Consider the following 18,066-nt stretch of genomic DNA (forward strand, 5'->3'; position numbering starts at 1 on the left):
TTCAAAGTAGTCACCCTTTGCCTAGAATTTGCAGACATGTACTCTTGACATTTTCTCAACCAACTTCTTGAGGTATCACCCTGGGATACTTTTTAAACAGTACTGAAGGAGTTCCCATCTATGTTGGGCACTTATTGGCTGCTTTTCTTTATTATTTGGTACAAGTCATCAATTTCAAAACCTTTTTTTTTTAAATTAAATTTTAGTTTTATAATGAAATAAATTAATATGGTGGCACAATTATATTTTTGTCTACAAAACTAATTTCAAACATTTAAGCATATGCCTTCAGATCAAAAGATTTTTAAGATCATGAGAAACATTTCAGTCAAGTGTTTCAAAACTTTTGACCAGTAGTGTATATTTGGTTGTAAGGTTATTTATATTTCATTTACAGTATATGTATTTACTCAAGCATATTGTATCATCTTGAAACCCGAAATCTGTGTGACTCAAGCAAGTGTTGTCTGTGTTTGATGAAGTTTGCAGGGTATTCCAAATTAAAAAAAAATTGTCAAATGAAGTGAACAGATATCCCATGCTCAGTGAATAGGGAGCAGTGAAGACTGTGTAGGGACCCAACATATTTGAAAGCAGCTTATATCATTATCAAATACCCTGCTAAAAAGACTAAGCTGGTTAATGCTGGTTTGGTGCTGGTCTAGCTGTTGGACCGGCCATGCTTTTCATGAGCAAAACCTGCTAAAGACCTGCTAAAGAAATTCAGCATTATATGCATTGGTCTGCTGTTGTTTTGCACTTTCAAGTTCCACTGTAATGGGATCTTCGCATATTATTGTTACACCCACATTAGACCCACATAAAAGGAATCCAATGGGCCCCAGATTTTTGATTGCAAGAGAATCATGAAAAATTGTCCCTTATATGAAAAGTACAGATACCCTCCATCTTACTGATGCAATTGTGTTCTGTTTGATGAGTATCAGTGAACCTGTATGCTAACTGGTATGATAAACAGGTGGAGGGAGGACAGTACAGGTGAGGATTTGCATAGCTCTGGTGTCTGTTGAAGACACCTGCCCCATCAGCTGTGAGCTCAAGTAGAGCTTTAGTACTCAGTGGGTAAGGACCTGTGAGCAGGGGCACAAACCAAGTATTAGTGGCACCTCCACGTAAGGACAAAAATGTGATTTTGAGGTCTGCTTTTTTGTGTGTGTGTGTGTGTGTGTGTGTGTGTCTGATGGTTGTAATTTGATGTTTACCCCTGCATATGTTTAGTTTAGGAATAACTGAATTGTAAATTTTGTGCATATTGCAAATGTTTTTATCCAAGGCCATTAGGTTACACATTTAATCAGTCTATGCATTTCTGGGGAATTGAACCCATGACTTTGGCATTGCTACCTTGCTGATAAGACCTACTTAACCAGAATGAAATTCCCATAAAATCAAATATGCATGAATGATGTGTTTTTGTGCATACAATGTAAGTCAGTGGGGTCCAAAACTTTCAAGCTCCACAGAGGACATAAAGGCCATCCTTATACATCAAAAACTTCACTTCCACCCAGCTGTCCTATACATGCATCAGTTCTCACGAGAATGTGCAAACGTGCATGCATCAAACGCGAGGATGCATCAACAAGCTTCTTTTTAGTGAATAAAGACTGAATTTTTGGTTTGTTTCTCACCCAAATCTATCATATCACTTCAGAAGACATGGATTAAACCACTCATACAGTAGTATGGATTGCTTTTATTCTGCCTTTAAGTCCTTTTTTGTATCTTGAAAGTTTTGGAACCTACTGACTTACATTGTATGGACAAAACAAAACCTCATCCATCCTTCAAAATATTTTCAATTGTGTTCCGCAGAAGAAAGAAAGTCATTTGAGGCATGTGAACTATTCCTTTAAGCTTTTTAAGTTTGTTTCCCATTCATGCATTTAGTAGACACCTTTATGCATAGCAACTTACAGTGCATTCAGGGCATACATTTTATCAGTATATGCAGGAAATTTAACCTATGACCTTGACATTGCAAGTGTTGTGCTCTACCAGTTGAGCACAGGATCTCTACATTTTAAAGTGACGATCTGTGTTGCTTCCATGGTTTGTTCATACCTGTCCAGTTGTCACATAAAATCAGCCTAGTTTAGGTTCTGAAACACCCCCAGATTGGCTGTGCTTCTACCACTGGGAATAGGTCGTCATGTCAAACTGTCGGCCAATCAGACGACTCCCTGGGCTCTGCACGCTGGAGCCTAAATTAGGTCATGATCTTAATAAGTATTTTCGTTCTGTGATTCTCTGGCTGTGTGGAAGAGAGCAGAAGAGGACCTCACAGAGAGCAGGAAGGGCTTTTTTTACTGGTCTTCATAGTAGAATATAAAGCAGTGAGGGGGTGTGGACCTCACGCTGGGAGCTGAGCAGGTAAGGGCTTGGGGGGGTCATGAGATAATGGTATGGTGAGTCCTGTGTCATGGAAAGGTCAGAGTATCACTATAATACTTTACTCTCGTTTTCCATCTTTCTCATCCTCTCCTTGAAGCACTGACGCAGAATACGCATTCAAGATTGTTGCTCAGGTAATGCTTTAGTTTGTGCATCCTCGCTTACGTTTAAGCATATTGAGGGCATTTTGATCTAGGTTATAGTCTCCTAAATATACCCACATAGCACACATGTAAGCACATATGCAAATGTTCATCCTGCACAGGTTTGGTGGCAATTGAAGTGATGCTGTTGAGTGAATTTTGTATGAAGGGAAGTTTACATGAAATACTTTTGGAAAGTTTACATTTCCATTCTACACTCCAGATTTGCTACTTATTTTATAACTATTATGCATTGTGCATATTTGTTCTGTTAGAATTCAATGTCACACTTTCTCTTATACATTCATATACATTTTAACCTAAACTCTTTATGTTGATTAAAAAAAGCTCATGGACATGTTACTGTATGTGTCAGCTCCCAAAAAGTTAATGCACTGTCACAAATTAGATTATGCTCATTTTCATACGTTCATGACCTACATTATAAAATAATGAAACAGTATTAAAATGTTTGTATTTGGTGTGTATTGGTGTATGTATGGTGACATTGTTGTGCATGTGGGCTCTGAGTACCAGCAAGCGTAAGTGTATTGTTATATGTATGTGTTTGAAAAAAGCTATAATGTGCATGAAGCGTTTATATGAAAAAGGCCCTCTGCAAAGTGATGGACTGTGAGCCTGGACAGAAAGCAGGTCCCCTTTGTGTATCACACTGCTATTTATAGTGTAAACAAATCCCTGATATGAGTGAGAGACAGAGAAAGAGAGAGAGAGAGAGAGAGAGAGAGAGAGAGAGAGAGAGAGAGAGAGAGAGGGGTGGGGGGTGGGGGGGGGGGGTATGACAGTACTGCACCACAAAAGTTCAGTTTGCTTTAGTCCAAATTGAGATAGAACCAGAAGACAGGAGAAAGAGAGAGATCAGCACTTGTCCTGTCTATCTCACAACGGAGAACAGCTGTTTACTGTTACGGCAGCAGGTATGCAACTTTTGTGGTCAGATGGAGTATATCTATGATCGTGTATATATGTTACTCTAACAGTGTTAAAGGGATAGTTCACCCAAAAATGGCACCTCATGTCATTCCAAACCTGTATAACCTTCTTTCTTCTGTGCAACACCAAAAGAGACGCTTTGGCAGAATGGCTGCTCTCCATACAATGAAAGTGGCTGTCAAGCTCCAAAAAATGACAAAATAGCACCATTAAAGCATCATTTAAGTGGTTGATTCAACTTGTGCTCTATATTCCAAGTCTTCTGAAATCATATGATAGCTTTGTGTGAGAAACAGACTGAAATTTAAATTGTTATTTACTGAAAATCTTGAAGAAGGAAAAGTCATACAGGTTAGGAACAACATGGGGGTGAGAAAATGTGGAGAAAATTTTCATTGTTAGTGTACTATTTCTTTAAATTTAACAGTAGATATTGGGGAGAGAGGTGCGTTTTTCTTACAGTACATTTTTCCAGATCAGGTCAGAGAACAGTATGGTTAAATTAGGCTAACAAAAACATTTTTAAACAGAAGAGTTCAAACGTTCACCTTTTTTTAGACTAGAGATCTACTCTTCCTGGCCTGCTTCCAGTAAGTCACTATATTTTCATCTTTAAGTTTTAATCTCTAAAAGTACACCTGCTTTTCTAACTCATTTCATGAGATAGTATGTATGATTCATGACCAAAGTTTTTTTTTTTTTTTTTGTGGGTGCTCAACTCTGATATACTAATGGCTCTGTAATTATGATGATGGCCTTTGGTAGAATTTGTGCCAACATAAAAGACTATAGACAAATGTAAGTTTAGTTAGAACTACTGTTCACCTGTGTTGATGCACGTGTAAATTATACTTTTCCTGTCTTTCTATCTTGTGGTTTTAGTGCAGGGGCATCAGATTGCATAGAAGTCTGTAGAAACATTTGATGCTTTGCAGAATAAACATTGTTTATGCTATTGTGTTATTCCCATTAATTCCATTAATCTGTTTATAGAGCCACCTGGCACAGGGCAGCTTTTGGATATCAACCTCAAGCGTCGTGGTGTCAAATAATTGATTTGAATAAAAGACAAAATCGTGTCAGACTGGTTGGAAAGGTCTAGAACTTCTGAGAGGGTTCCAGCGACAGTGGGCATGTAATGCAAATGGATTATGCCTGTAAACGAATTGTGGGAGGTTTTGAAAATCTGATATTTAGTGTGAGATTTCAGTGCCTGGCTAGGTTTGTGGTGGTGAAATTTAGAGTTTGATATGGTGTGGGAAATGAATGCATTTTTTTTTTTAAGTCTTTGATCCTTGTCTTTGGCTTCATTGGATATTGAGGTTTATGATATTGACACACAGCAGAACATTGAGCACATGGTGTGAGGTGGTTGCATTTTGGACACTGAGGGACTTTATGGAAGACAGTATTTTGGAGTTTGTGCTGAAGAGGAGTGTCAGACAGCTGCCATAGTCTTGTGCTGCTCTCTGTGAAAGGTAAATTTAGCTCAGCTGCAGTTACTCCACACCACTTAAAGCACTAAAGCACCAATGTTGATGTGCAAACAACATCCTTGGTTACTGTTGCTAAGGCTGTGAACAACCTCTCTGTGCACCCATCCCAACATGAGTTTGGCTTGATCCTTGCTGAGGTGTTTTTCAAAGTAAGATAAAAAGAAAGGGAGAGAAAATTTAAACCAGAGAGAGTGACTAGAAGATAGACCAGAAGAGATCGAACTTAAAGCTGAAGTGTGTTACTTATTTGAGGTTAAAATACTTTCTCCTTTGCCTAATATGCAGAGACAACCATAAGTAAGTCATCTGTAAGTTGATTGCGCAACCAATTGTGTGAGTTTGGGGCGGGACTATCTGTTTTTCCAACCAATGGAAGATGGGATATTTAGTAGGCTAAATGTGTTTGAATATAGTTTATTGCAATTCTGTTTACTGAAAGTAGTGGTGCAGATATTACACACTTTATCTTTAAATCAGAAAGAATTTAAATAAATATTCGAGATACATTACCACAGTGGCTGTAACAAATAGGAGAATTCCTTTTTATATCGCAGGTGCTTTCAACGGGATGTTACTTCAGCAGCATAGCTGAGCAAATTACAGCCAGAAACTTTCCCGCAACCACACAATCACACATAATCAAAGCGCATCTCATCTGCCTACAGCTGTGTTAATTAGGGCACTTTATTTTACATTTTTTGTGAACAGCTTCCTGTCTGAGACACAAAATAAGTATAATGTAACATTCGCTCCTTTTTTTTAACAAATGTGAAGGTGAAATTTGTTTGTTTCCTTGTGGGTTTGTACTGCCAAATATGTAAATGCCTTTGTAAATTTCAAGGGAGTTCCACCCATGAATAATTTAATAGGAAACCCACATTGTGCCCACATTTAAAAATAAAACAATTGTCTTTGTTAATGATTTGTTTTCATTGGAATATGAGCCAATATGCATGCCATTACATTTTAATGGGGCATACAGAATAATAAAACAGAATTCTACCTAAATTTTGCTTGCAGAATATCATGATTTTATTTTCTGTGTAGTTTTTTGTTTCTAAATTGCTTTCTGAGAAAATGCTAAATATGTTAGTTACACTTATATTGACCTCGTCATTCGTCAAACTCATATTTAAACTCTAATGGGAAAAAGTTGTTTTACTGTTGTATACAAATTTGTTTTCTTGGATCTTTTTCTATGGTTTTTCTTTTTCATTTTGTGGATATTTGATAGTAAGGTCGATGGTAGCCATTTTTGCACAGCCCTTCAACCCTGTAACGTTCAACAAAGAAACATTTTAAATGTAAAAACATTTGACAGAAAACATGTTTTGAAAGAGAAAAGTCATGGTTTATACATTTTTTATTTATCAGAATACACACTGAAACTGTGTGATACTGCCTGAGTTTGCTCAGTTAAAGTATCTATGCAACTTATATGAACTCCAAACGTACTGTAATCAGGGGTTAAAATAATGTGGCACTTTAGAGCTAGGCTTTGGGTTATTAACTACTGGTACATACAATAGCAAAGCTGTAACCCCACATTTTGGATTGGGGGACAATCATTTAAGAAAAATGCATGTGTATTGACCACTAATGTGAATTTGCCTGAAAAAAATCCAGACATTTTCAGGCATTGTTTCCCCAAAAATTATCTTCAAAGCAAAGTCACAAATAAGATCTGCTTAATAACTCAAATGTTTCTCCTAGATTGCAATGAAATTAAATGTAAAGCAAACAGAACTTTTTGCCTCTTGCCACTGAGAAAAATACCCATACAATCTAACATGTGTCTCCTCTAGAGTTTCAGAGGAGATCTCAATAATGTCACAAACTGTGATCTAATTTGCCAAGATCAAAGTCAGCATCATTTCAATATGGTTCAAATTCATCAATGACAAATTATCTAAGCTATGCTATTATATATACCCTTAGTATTTGACATCTCATTTGTTTCAATTTTTATTTCTCCTAAAGAGTTCTAGAAAAATTATTGCAGACAAAATTGATATTTGAAACATTCCTGAGCTGAAAGGGCAATCACTGAGCAATAAAATTTGATCTGATCTGAGCTACTCAATAAATGTTATTTTAAAAGTCTGATCTGTCTACAAATAAACTGCTGAACTTGCAGAATGAGAAACTATGGAGAGATTAAGTTGCAATATCAGTGTATACATATTCCACCGTGTCTTATATATAATGTGTGGGATAGTGTGTCCTGCCCTTTCGTTCCCTGTTAACATAAATGATTCAGGGGTAACCACTTCTACCCACTCCTCGCTGCAGGAGTCACTAAGCAACTGAAAGACTATCCACGGGTACCTGAAAGCCGCAGGGGAGCTTCACTTTTCCCAGTCTATCTTGTTCTTCCTCTCTGTAACATACGTACACATATTCACACACAAAATACATGTATTCACACCCACACTGGGTCACTCTGCCCATCTGATCAATGCATTCTATCTCTTCTACAGCGGAAGCATAGGCAGAACTGCACAGAATGTCTAAACAGCCGTCGACCAATGTAAAAGCCCTGCAGGTGAGTATAATAACATTGGTGTGTGTGTATATATATATATATATATATATATATATATATATATATATATATATATATATATATATATATATATATGTATGTATTTTCTTAGATACTGTATGTAAAGGAAAAAGTGCACAGTATATTTCAATAGAGTGTGCGAATTATGTTGATTTTATGTGCATTTGGGTACCTTGTTATGGTTTTCTCATTAAAAACACACCCAGACATGCCAACATTAAATAATTTATTCTGAAAAGCCAGTTCCCTATTTTAAACATTGAGTTATAACTGTAAAAACACATTTGAATGCGCAAGGCATTACAGTAGTGTGCCACAACTCACAGCAAGGCCATTGACAAGTACATGAAATACGTAATGTTGTTGATGTATTTGTAATCCATTTCCAGCTTTGCTCATCTCTGCAGGAAACATTTCTTATCCAAACTGAAACAATGTATATAAAAATAGACTTGTACGCTTTAATTATAGTCCCTAAAACTGTTTCCGTATCGCCAACTATCTATCGTATTCCATATCTGCCTGGGAGAAGAGATTATAACATAGACTGAAAAGAAATAGGTAAAAGATAGAAAGATATGTTTATAACACTTCACCACAGTGCAGAAACATGGTGTAGAGAACAATTTACAAACACTGAACACTTCAGCCAAAAATAGACACCTTTATCTTTCCATAAAAACTCTCCATGTACAAATAAAAAGCCCAAACATACACCCAAGATCCAAGATATTATCCATCATAGAGCACACAAAGAGAGAAGGACTGGCCATGCATGCAAAGGTCACTACTGTGCAGCTTAGGACAGCAGCCAACAATCAGCAGCTTTTACAGAGAGGAAAAAACACAGGTGGAAGAGAAAAGGAGTGGTGAACTCAAGGATTTGATGTAGTGGACCTTGAAGTACATGCAAATCTGCCCAGAGCCAAATCTTTAAGAGTTTGCGATTGTTCGAGGCATCTCACATGCTCTGATTGCAACACTGAATGATAAAAGTGTAAAGTTAAGTAAGACTATTTGAACTTTTGTGGTCAAAACAGCAAAACAACAAGGTATAAAAAAGATGCATAATAGGAGAGAAAAAAAGGTGTTTATGGTTCTACATGGAGTAAATCTTACAAAGCATGTCAAGAAATTTCCAGGTTATATTTTGACCCAAAACAAAGAAATTAGAAATTGTGTTTTGCTTAAAGGAATGTTCCGGGTTCAATACAAGCTATGCTCAATCGACAGCATTTGTGGCATAATGTTGATTACCACAAAAATGTATTTCAACTCATTCCTTTTCATTTAAAAAAGCAAAAATCGAGGTTACAGTGAGGCACTTACAATGGAAGTGAATGTGGTAAATTTTAGGAACATTTTTGGAAAACAGACATGTGAAGCTTATAATTTTATAAAAGAACTTGCATTAATTCTTCCATTAAAACTCATGTATTATTTGAGCTGTAAAGTTGTTTATATTGTCATTTGACAGTCATTTTAGGGTTTGTTGACATTACATCGTCATGGTAACAAAGTTGTAAAACTGTCAATAACTTTACACAGAAAAGGTTTGTAAGTGAATTTGTCACATTAAATCATGTTTACATGCATATCTTTTATGTCTTGTGGCTATACTTTTGAAATAATGAGTATTTTAACATTCAAAAATTGGCCCCCATTCACTTCCATTGTAAGTGCATCACTGCAACCTCAATTTTTGCTTTTTTTTTTAAAGAAAAGGAGGAAAGACTCTGTGATGAGGAGGAGGGCGGGGCTGGGTCGTGAGGGCACAGCCAGGAGGGGGATAAAGACAAGCCGGAGGCGCCAGTTCGAGAGAGAGAGAGAGAGAGATGCACGCGGCTGCGCTGCATGTGTGTCTGTTCGTTTATGTTTTATGTTGTTTAAGTTCATTTATTTCATTAAACCTATATGTTGTCTACGCCCTCCCTCCAGGAAGAGAGGGGAGGGGAGTGCGTCATGCCGGGGGTTTCCCCGGCCTGAGTCGGGCGATAGAGTGTGACGAGGATGAGGGCGGGGCCGGGCTGTGAGGATACACAGCCGGCCCTGAATCGGACTAATCAGCCGGGAGGGGGATAAAGACGAGCGGCAGTTCGAGAGAGAGAGAGAGAAACGCACGTGGCCGCGCTGCATGTGTGTCTGTTCGTTTATGTTTTATGTTGTTTAAGTTCATTTATATTATTAAACCTTTATGTTGACTGTTCAGCCGATTCCCGCCTCCTCCTTGCCCATCCTTGAACTTTACAGACTCAAAATACATTTTTGTGGTAATCAACATTATGCCACAAATGCTGTTGGTTGAGCTTAAAGTATTGATCCTGGAACATTCCTTTAAATAAAATAAAGCCTATTTCAGGACCATACTTATTTTTGAATTATGATATCATTTTCATTGCAAGAAAGGATGTTCCATGCAGATATATACACATAGACAGAGCGCAACAGTGAAAGCCGCTGGGGCAGCGCACGTTGATGGAAGAACTGTCCGCATATGTATGTATGTATATATATATATATATATATATATATATATATATACATCTCAGCAAATATTGATATGCCATTAATTGCAATTCTAATAATCAGGACATCAGTCATTAAAATTTTTAATCAATTGACAGCCCTAGTATTTAAACATTATTGTGGGTATACATACTGTAGACTAGTTCATATATATCAAATGTACATTTGTTTTACTGCTGATTTTCACTGGTACAAATAAAAAATAATAATAATAACTGTGCAGTAATTGTATTACTGTAATACAGTAAAAAATTACTATACCAATAATTAAAATCACAAGTGACAATATTACTTAAATATGCCAAAAATATAATTTCTTTTGATTTTGGGGTGAAATGTGACCTGGACATGTTTTTGTGAGATTCACCCATTAACAGATGCGATGGTTGAAACAAACAGGATAAAAAAGGAGCGGTGATAAAAATATAAAGGAGGAGATGTGGTGAATATCCAGCTACTTTCACTTTTAGCTTCCTTGTGTAAAACACATTTACATTTTCACATTCGGACGCATTGTTTTCATAATACATGCTGCATATAAACGCCACCTAATACTGACCAGGCTAAAAGAGACAGGCTGTTCCTTTCGGGTCTTAGGCAAACACAGAGAGATCTCTGTCATCTCATTGTTTTATCTGTGTTGCCTGAAGTTCGTTTCCAAACAGGCACTTTGCTCTTTATGAAATACAAACTCTAGCAGGAAGACACGTCCAGCAGGTTTTGTGGAAAGGCTTCAACAACTACACTCGGCCACTGCACATTACGTGAGCTAGACTTTGTTACTGTGGAGATAAGATTATTGGCATGGTTACAAGAGCAGATCAGGAACGTCTGTGAGGGTGTGGCAGCCATGGCAGCGTCTCATTGGCACTTTTTCTTGTCTGTCTCAAAGGCCAACCTCAATATTCCAATGGGGGCTCTGCGTCCTGGGGCAGGACTTCCTGCGAAGAGGAGAGAGGATACAGTAGAAACAGAGGAGGTTAGATTGTGCTAAAAGAACATATCCACACACACACACACACACACACACACACACACACACAAATACTATTTAAAACTGTACATCATACATTCATAAAAACATTGTCTTTTGCTAGCTCTGGAAGAGAATATATATATACATACTGTATAACTATTATATATATTACTGTATAGCATAATAGAGTTTTTTTTCATAATATGGGGTAGATGTTCTTAATGGTCATGAAAATAATATCACAATACAAAACATATTAATGGTCTTCATTAATTGAAATAAAAGTACATTTCTTTTGATTTTGGGGTGAAGTATTACCCAAACATGTTCTTGACAATTTTCGTGAGATTCACCCAGAGCAGTGGCAATTCTAGCTTGTATGGCGCCCTTGGTGACCCCCCCCCCCCCCCCCCCCCACTTCAGCACCCACACAATAACAATGAATTAATAATTTTTAGTAAGTAAAACTTTGCAGCAATTAATTAATATTTATTTAATGTTTTGTTAAATAGGCATCCCCAGTTACTCCAGACGAAAAAAAGCCCCTGCCTGGTGCTGTGAAACTACCGGGCCCTGCCGTCAACCTCTCTGAGATCCAAAACGTAAAGAGTGAGCTCAGATGGGTCACCAAAGACTAAACATCACAGGTAAATCTGACAATGAAATCTACACAAACACACCCATTTTGTTCTTTTTACCAAGGCTTATCTCACTCTTAAAGGAGTATTCCGGGTTCAATACAAGTTAAGCTCAATCGACAGCATTTGTGTCATAATTACCACAAAAATAAATTTTAAAAAAAAAGAAAAAGAAAAAAGCACAAATCTGGATTACAGTAAGGCACTTACAATGAAAGTGAATGGGGCCAATTTTTGAACGTCAAAAGTTTAGACACAAGACATAAACAATATGTGTGTTCGCATGATTTTAGTGTGATAACTAACATTTTCTGTGTAAAGTTATAGCCAATTTTACAACTTCGTTGCCATGACGGTGTAGTGTCAACAAACCCTTAAACCCTAAAGTGACTGTAAAAATTAAGATTTGAACAACTTTACAGCTCAAATAATGCACAAGTTTAAACAGAATTAATTTAATTGCTTTTATAAAATTATAAGCTTCACTTTTCTGCCTTTTAACCCTCCAAAAATTGGCCACATTCACTTCCAGCTTAACTTGCATTGAATCTGGAAAATTCCTTTAAGCACGCACACACGCGCGCACACACACAATAAAGAATAAAAGCAGGAATAAATAAAAAATGGATTTATCATTACATCACATTAAAGGCAGTCTTCACAGATGACCACTTGGTGTCAGTAGCTATAACAAAGTAATTTGCACGTTTATGAGTGTGCATATGTCAGTGGTAGAGCATGTGAGTTGGTGTCTGTGAATGTATAAAGGGGTTTGAGGGTGAATCAGGCTCTATTAATAACCCACAGATAGCTTGCCGATCAGTGCGGCAGTGAAAGTCCTTTTGTTATGTGACGACCTCAGCATGACTCCCTATTATATATAAAAAAAATTTAAAAAAAACACACCAACCCACTCCATCCATCTGTAACATACATGTGAGCGTGTATGTGTCAGAAAGAGACAGAAGCTGAAAGAATATGTGTGTATATGTGTGTGTGTTCAGGCCAGAGTTTTCATGCACCTTTTTTTTATTAAGGTGCACCAGAAACAGTCCTGGCTTACTTGGCGTGTTAAAACATGACCACAGGAAAAGAAAAACACAAGCAATTGATTAGAATATAATGCAAGATAATTTAGTCCAGATATACATTTTATTGAGAATGCAGGGGACTAGGGTTCAAATTTATAAAAGATACAAATAATTTTTTTTGCAAGTTGCATTTAAACTTGGCTCAAAAAATTTCAGAGGGCATGTTTTAATAGGCAAGATGCTTTTGGTTAGGTCTATAGGCTAACGTTTGGATTACCCTGGCTAAATCATAAAGCTTAAATACAAGCCTAGTAGTTAACATACTTAAAAAGCAACCTTCTGATTTTCAAGCTGAAGCAAATGTGATCTGCAGGTATCAGAGTATCGCATTTCAAGGGATAGTTTGACAGTGTAGGAATTGCCAAGCATACTACCTTGAGAACATATGTTGATGTAAGCATGTTTTTTGCATGCTCTTGAACTCATTAAGCTAATGTTTCTCATTTTTACAGGTGACTCCGCCCCCAGTCCACTTCCCTTTGTGTCCAAGGCATTGGTTATGCTCTCAATTCATTCAGATTCAAGCATTTACCATAAACTCCCTGAGCTTCGATCGCAATGGAATCAATAATAAGCCTTAATGACGACACAACTTACCACTGACCTAAGAATGCATAAGGGGGTGGATTTCAGCAGAAAAAAGACTGATGATAATTCACCAGTTAGAAGCTCTGGCTCTAAACCAGGGTTTTATGTCTGTCTAAAATTGGCCTTCTCTGTTTAAACCTCCCTGTATGCTATTTTGTCTTTTTAAATTTACTGTGTATATAGTAGGCTATAGTAAATCTGTATTCTACTATCATGTATAGAGTCAGTTATACTGTCATGTACAGTGCTGTTTATCTTGAATTATAGTCAATTTATAAGACTGCTGACACTGAATGGAACAATAATATAATGGTATAATTCATCCATGCTCCATAAAAATGTCTTGAAACATTTATCTTGAACAAATGTGACACTAAAAAATCTATTTTCTTATAAGTTTTCTTTTAAATCAACAAATTTTTTCACCTTTTGCCATTCCCTCTCTGTCTCTATCTTCGGCTTTGTTCTTGTGGGTTGCAGTATATGAGTAGGCTGTTGCATAATAAAACTCGATTTAGCGTTCTCTCCAGGAGCAAGCCCGTAGGAGGATGAAGCCAGCACTTGTTATCCTCGAACAAATAGAACTGGATTTCAAATGGTGCACCATCAGTTTGTTATGTACATAAACTAGAAGCAGATTAACAGTGTTAAACTCCTCTTTTCTTCCCTTGTAAATTACATTGCTTGTGTCTATACTGTTTATATAACTCCCTAGCAGTTGAAGGTGTCCTGTAATTGGAGTGAAAGTGTCCTTATTAAAGAACATGTATTCATCCTTAGATCAGAGTCATTCTGCATTGCAAGCTACAGTTATAGTACCAGTCAAAGGACAGGACACAAGCCTGTTGGAAGAGCATCAATGGAGGAACCTTATAAAGTTGGTTAAAAGAGTGCCAAGAGTGTGCAGAGCTGTAATCTAGGCAAAGGGTGGCTACTTTGAAGAAGCTAAAATATATTATTTGATTTTTGTTTGTGCATTTTGTAGTGGCTGCATACTTCCATAATTTAATTTGTGTTTCATAGATTTGATGACTTCACTATTACTCTAAAATTTACAAAATATTAATAATAAAGAATGAGTGTAACGGTGGCTGGTGCTGGCAATGACAAAGATGAAGACGATGGAGTGAAGAACACAAGTGCAATTTAATACAAACGTGAAATCCAAAAACAGTAAATCCAAATGTGAACAAAACATTAACATGGACTTGACTTGACTTGAAACAAGGTTACACCAACAACGTTCCATTCACAATACCTGACAGTGGACAATGGCAAACATAAGGCTTAAATACATGGACAAGGGTAACAAGACAAACAAGTTAACCAATGAAAAGACAGAACTGATAACAAGATAACTAGACAATAAACCAATGAAAACAAAACACATGAACATGGAGGGAAAACATGAAATCACATGACCAGGGGACCACATGACAAGATCACATGACAGGAACAAACATGGCATGGAACAAAAATATATACAATCCTGATATACCCCCCCTCTAGGAGCAGCTCCCTATGCCCCAAAACAAAAACACATAGTTCAAGAGGGAGCTGGGAGGTTGGGGGTGGGGGGCCGTGGTGACTTGGCGTGATTACATGGCAGGACATGGAAACATGGTGAAACAAGTTGTGGGGTGTGGCCTGGTGAGACAGGGCATGGAGCATGGGATCAGGGCAACACCAGTTGAAGGTGGAGCCATGAGAGACTCGAGGGGCAGAGACTTGAGGGGCGGAGCCATGTTAGGCAGAGCCGTGAGAGACTTGAAGGGCGACACCAGGGAACTTGGTACCCGGAGAGTAGCCGACGACTTGAAGGGCCAGGGTGGAGCCAGAGGCAAGGAGGACCAAGGCGGCACCGGAGGCTCGGTGGAGCAAGGCGGAGCTGGGGGATAGGAAGACTGAGGCGGAGCCAGTGGGGCTGAGGACCAAGGTGGAGCCATAGGGATGGAGGTCCCCGGTGGAGCTGAAGGATCAGCCAAGGCGGAACCAGGTGACTGACAGGCCAAGGAGGAGCTGGAGGGATGAGGGACCCCGGTAAAGCCGACAGGCTGAAGGACCACAGTGGAGCTGAGGGAACGTAGAGCCGAGGTGATGTCGAGAGATCGACAGGCCAAGGCGGAGTCCAGGGCTTGGAAGGTCCAGGCAAGGTCGGAGGGTCGAAAGTTCCCCTTGTCTGATCAGGAGAACTAAGGGTGGGCACAAGGGCGGGAACCAATTCCAGCTCAAATAGCCCAGTGAGAGATGGCTCTGGAACGAATGAGGCCTGCAATGCTGGATCGTTGGCCAGAGATGAGCCTGAGACCTTGCATGGAGCAGACTGAAGCGTGGCTGTGACGTGGCATGGAGCAGACTCAGGCATGGCTGTGAAATGGCATGAAACAGGCTGAGGTGTGGCTGTGACATGGCATGGAGCAGGCTGAGGCATGGCTGTGACATGGCATGGAGCAGGCTCAGGATCCGGGGCAAAAGATGGCGCTAGCTCAGCGACCATGACGAGGAACTCTGGCTCGGTGGCCCTGACGTGGGACGCTGGCTCGACGGCCATGACGTGGGACGCTGGCTCAGTAGCCCTGACATGGGATGCTGGCTCGGCAGCCCTGATGTGGGATGCTGCCTCGTCGGCCATGACGTGGGACGCTGGCTCATCGGCCATGACGTGGGACGCTGGCTCGTCGGCCATGATGTGGGACGCTGGCTCGTCGGCCATGACAAGGGACGCTGGCTCGTCGACCATGACGTGGGACTCCGGCTCAGCATCCGCCTCCCCCACAGTGAATGTAGAACCAATAATCTGAAGGGCAAGGTCGATATACGGAGCCAGATTGAGGGGACTGCGAACGCCAGGCATCAAGGAGGAGATCGGCTCAATCAATCCCATCCGGAAAATGTCCTTGAGGGCGACCTCATTAAAGTCCACCCGGCAGGCCAGAGCACAGAAGTCCTCCACATAATTTTCCATGGATCGACTCCCCTGGTGAAGTCGAAGAATCTGGATTGCTGGGTTCATTTAGGTCGGTCAGGTATTCTGTAACGGTGGCTGGCGCTGGCAATGACAAAGACGATGACGATGGAGTGAGGAAACCAAGTGCAATTTAATACAAATGTGAAATCCAAAAACAGTAAATCCAAACGTGAACAAAACATTAACATGGACTGGACTTGACTTGACTTGAAACGAAGTTATACCAACAAAGTTACATTCACAATACCTGACAATGGACAAAGGCAAACATAAGGCTTAAATACATGGACAAGGGTAACAAGACAAACAAGTTAACCAATGAAAAGACAGAACTGATAACAAGATAACTAGACAATAAACCAATGAAAACAAAACACATGAACATGGAGGGAAAACATGAAATCACATGACCAGGGGACCACATGACAAGATCACATGACAGGAACAAACATGGCATGGAACAAAAACACATACATTCCTGACAATGAGTAGGTGTATCCAAACTTTTGACTGGTCCTAGATATAGCAAATATGTAATGGGGGACCATTAGTCAATAAAACATCAAACAAACAGTGAAAAAGTGTAAATGCTTTAGCCCTTAAGGTGTAGTCTGTTCTGACTGTCAAGATGATGCTGCAACAGCATTTCTAAACTAGATAGGCAATGGTCATTAAGACAAACTTTGATTTTGGCGTGATAAAGCCCTGTCTGAAAGTTTAAGAAAGAATGTCAGATTGATAGATGAATGAAAAGCCTTCATGTAAACACTTAAATGGTAATCCAATTGAGCTTGATCCAAACAAAATTTCTATCCAATTGAAAGTGACTGTGTAGATATTAAATAATCTGTTAAATAGATGAATGTAAGCCATGTAAACCTTTAAACCTTAGACTACTTTCTCAATCGGATTCAAAAATACTTTGCACACTTGCGCAGTGGATAGTGCTTTTAAGAATTCAAAATTGATTGGAAATTACACAATACTTGCCACAGAAACCTTATTTATACAAAGCAATGGCAACGCACTTTATTAAGGGTATGGGGGTTCGCACTGTATGTTCGGCACATATGTTCTTTCATGACATAATTTAAATGCAAAAAAGAACGTTGCGTCATGCTTTGAATTCTCTTAATTTGCAGAGTAAAGCGAGTAACATGAGAAGAGTTTTCTGGCATATTTTTCAACAAAGAAAAAATGGCAATTACCGACTTTGCTGCAATGTTCACGGTGGCTTTATCCATCTCTTTAAAAAGCGATGACTGATGCTCTTCGTATGTGCCAAAATTTTGTTCTGAATACAGGTAAGACACATGTAAATGCATATTTGTATTGGATTGCAAAGTTTAGGGTATAAACGAACAGTTCTGCAATCAGATTGAATTCAATCAGACTGATGAAAATGAGTGCATGTAAAAATACTCTATTAGGAGTTCAGAAATGATTGAATTCCCTGCAGAAAAGCACAGCATAATGCTGGTCTCCAGCACAGGATGCTGATGTGCTGGAGTTCCCAGGAGACTTCTTTACTTGGTTATCCAACAAGACTTCCTAAGTCAACCTGCCATAAAAGAAACACTATATGGGTTGACCAGGGTCACCAGCTTTGTTACTTCCTTGTGTATATGTTGCAGGAAAAAAAAAGAAGGAAAAAAAATAAAAATAAAAATAATAATAATAATAATAATAATAATAATAATAAATA

The 18,066-nt window shown here is 38.7% G+C and overlaps 2 protein-coding genes across 4 annotated transcripts in view; one reads left to right on the forward strand and one right to left on the reverse strand.

The window, feature by feature from the left end:
• Positions 1-2,289: 2,289 nt before the first annotated feature.
• Positions 2,290-14,172, forward strand: LOC127434404 (small muscular protein-like). Of its 3 annotated transcripts, XM_051687129.1 has the most exons (6): positions 2,290-2,394; positions 2,513-2,549; positions 7,489-7,553; positions 10,993-11,079; positions 11,589-11,723; positions 13,258-14,172. In XM_051687129.1, exons 3-5 carry the CDS (start codon positions 7,515-7,517, stop codon positions 11,712-11,714), a joined length of 252 nt encoding a protein of 83 aa, XP_051543089.1. In that variant the 5' UTR covers positions 2,290-2,394; positions 2,513-2,549; positions 7,489-7,514; the 3' UTR covers positions 11,715-11,723; positions 13,258-14,172. The 3 variants fall into 3 exon arrangements, with proteins under 3 accessions (XP_051543089.1, XP_051543088.1, XP_051543087.1); XM_051687128.1 differs by lacking the exon at positions 2,513-2,549 and having other exon boundaries at positions 2,292-2,394; XM_051687127.1 differs by lacking the exons at positions 2,290-2,394; positions 2,513-2,549 and adding an exon at positions 3,359-3,496.
• Positions 14,173-16,375: 2,203 nt separating this feature from the next.
• Positions 16,376-18,066, reverse strand: part of LOC127434400 (connector enhancer of kinase suppressor of ras 2-like) — a 129,427-nt gene continuing 127,736 nt past the window's right edge. The window contains exon 21 of the mRNA XM_051687122.1: positions 16,376-16,442. Within this exon, the coding sequence (XP_051543082.1) occupies positions 16,416-16,442 (27 nt within the window). The 3' untranslated portion in view covers positions 16,376-16,415. The remainder of the gene's footprint in view (positions 16,443-18,066) is intronic.

This window comes from Myxocyprinus asiaticus, chromosome 44, assembly GCF_019703515.2.
Source record: "Myxocyprinus asiaticus isolate MX2 ecotype Aquarium Trade chromosome 44, UBuf_Myxa_2, whole genome shotgun sequence".
In the NCBI taxonomy this organism is placed as follows: Eukaryota; Metazoa; Chordata; class Actinopteri; order Cypriniformes; family Catostomidae; genus Myxocyprinus; species Myxocyprinus asiaticus.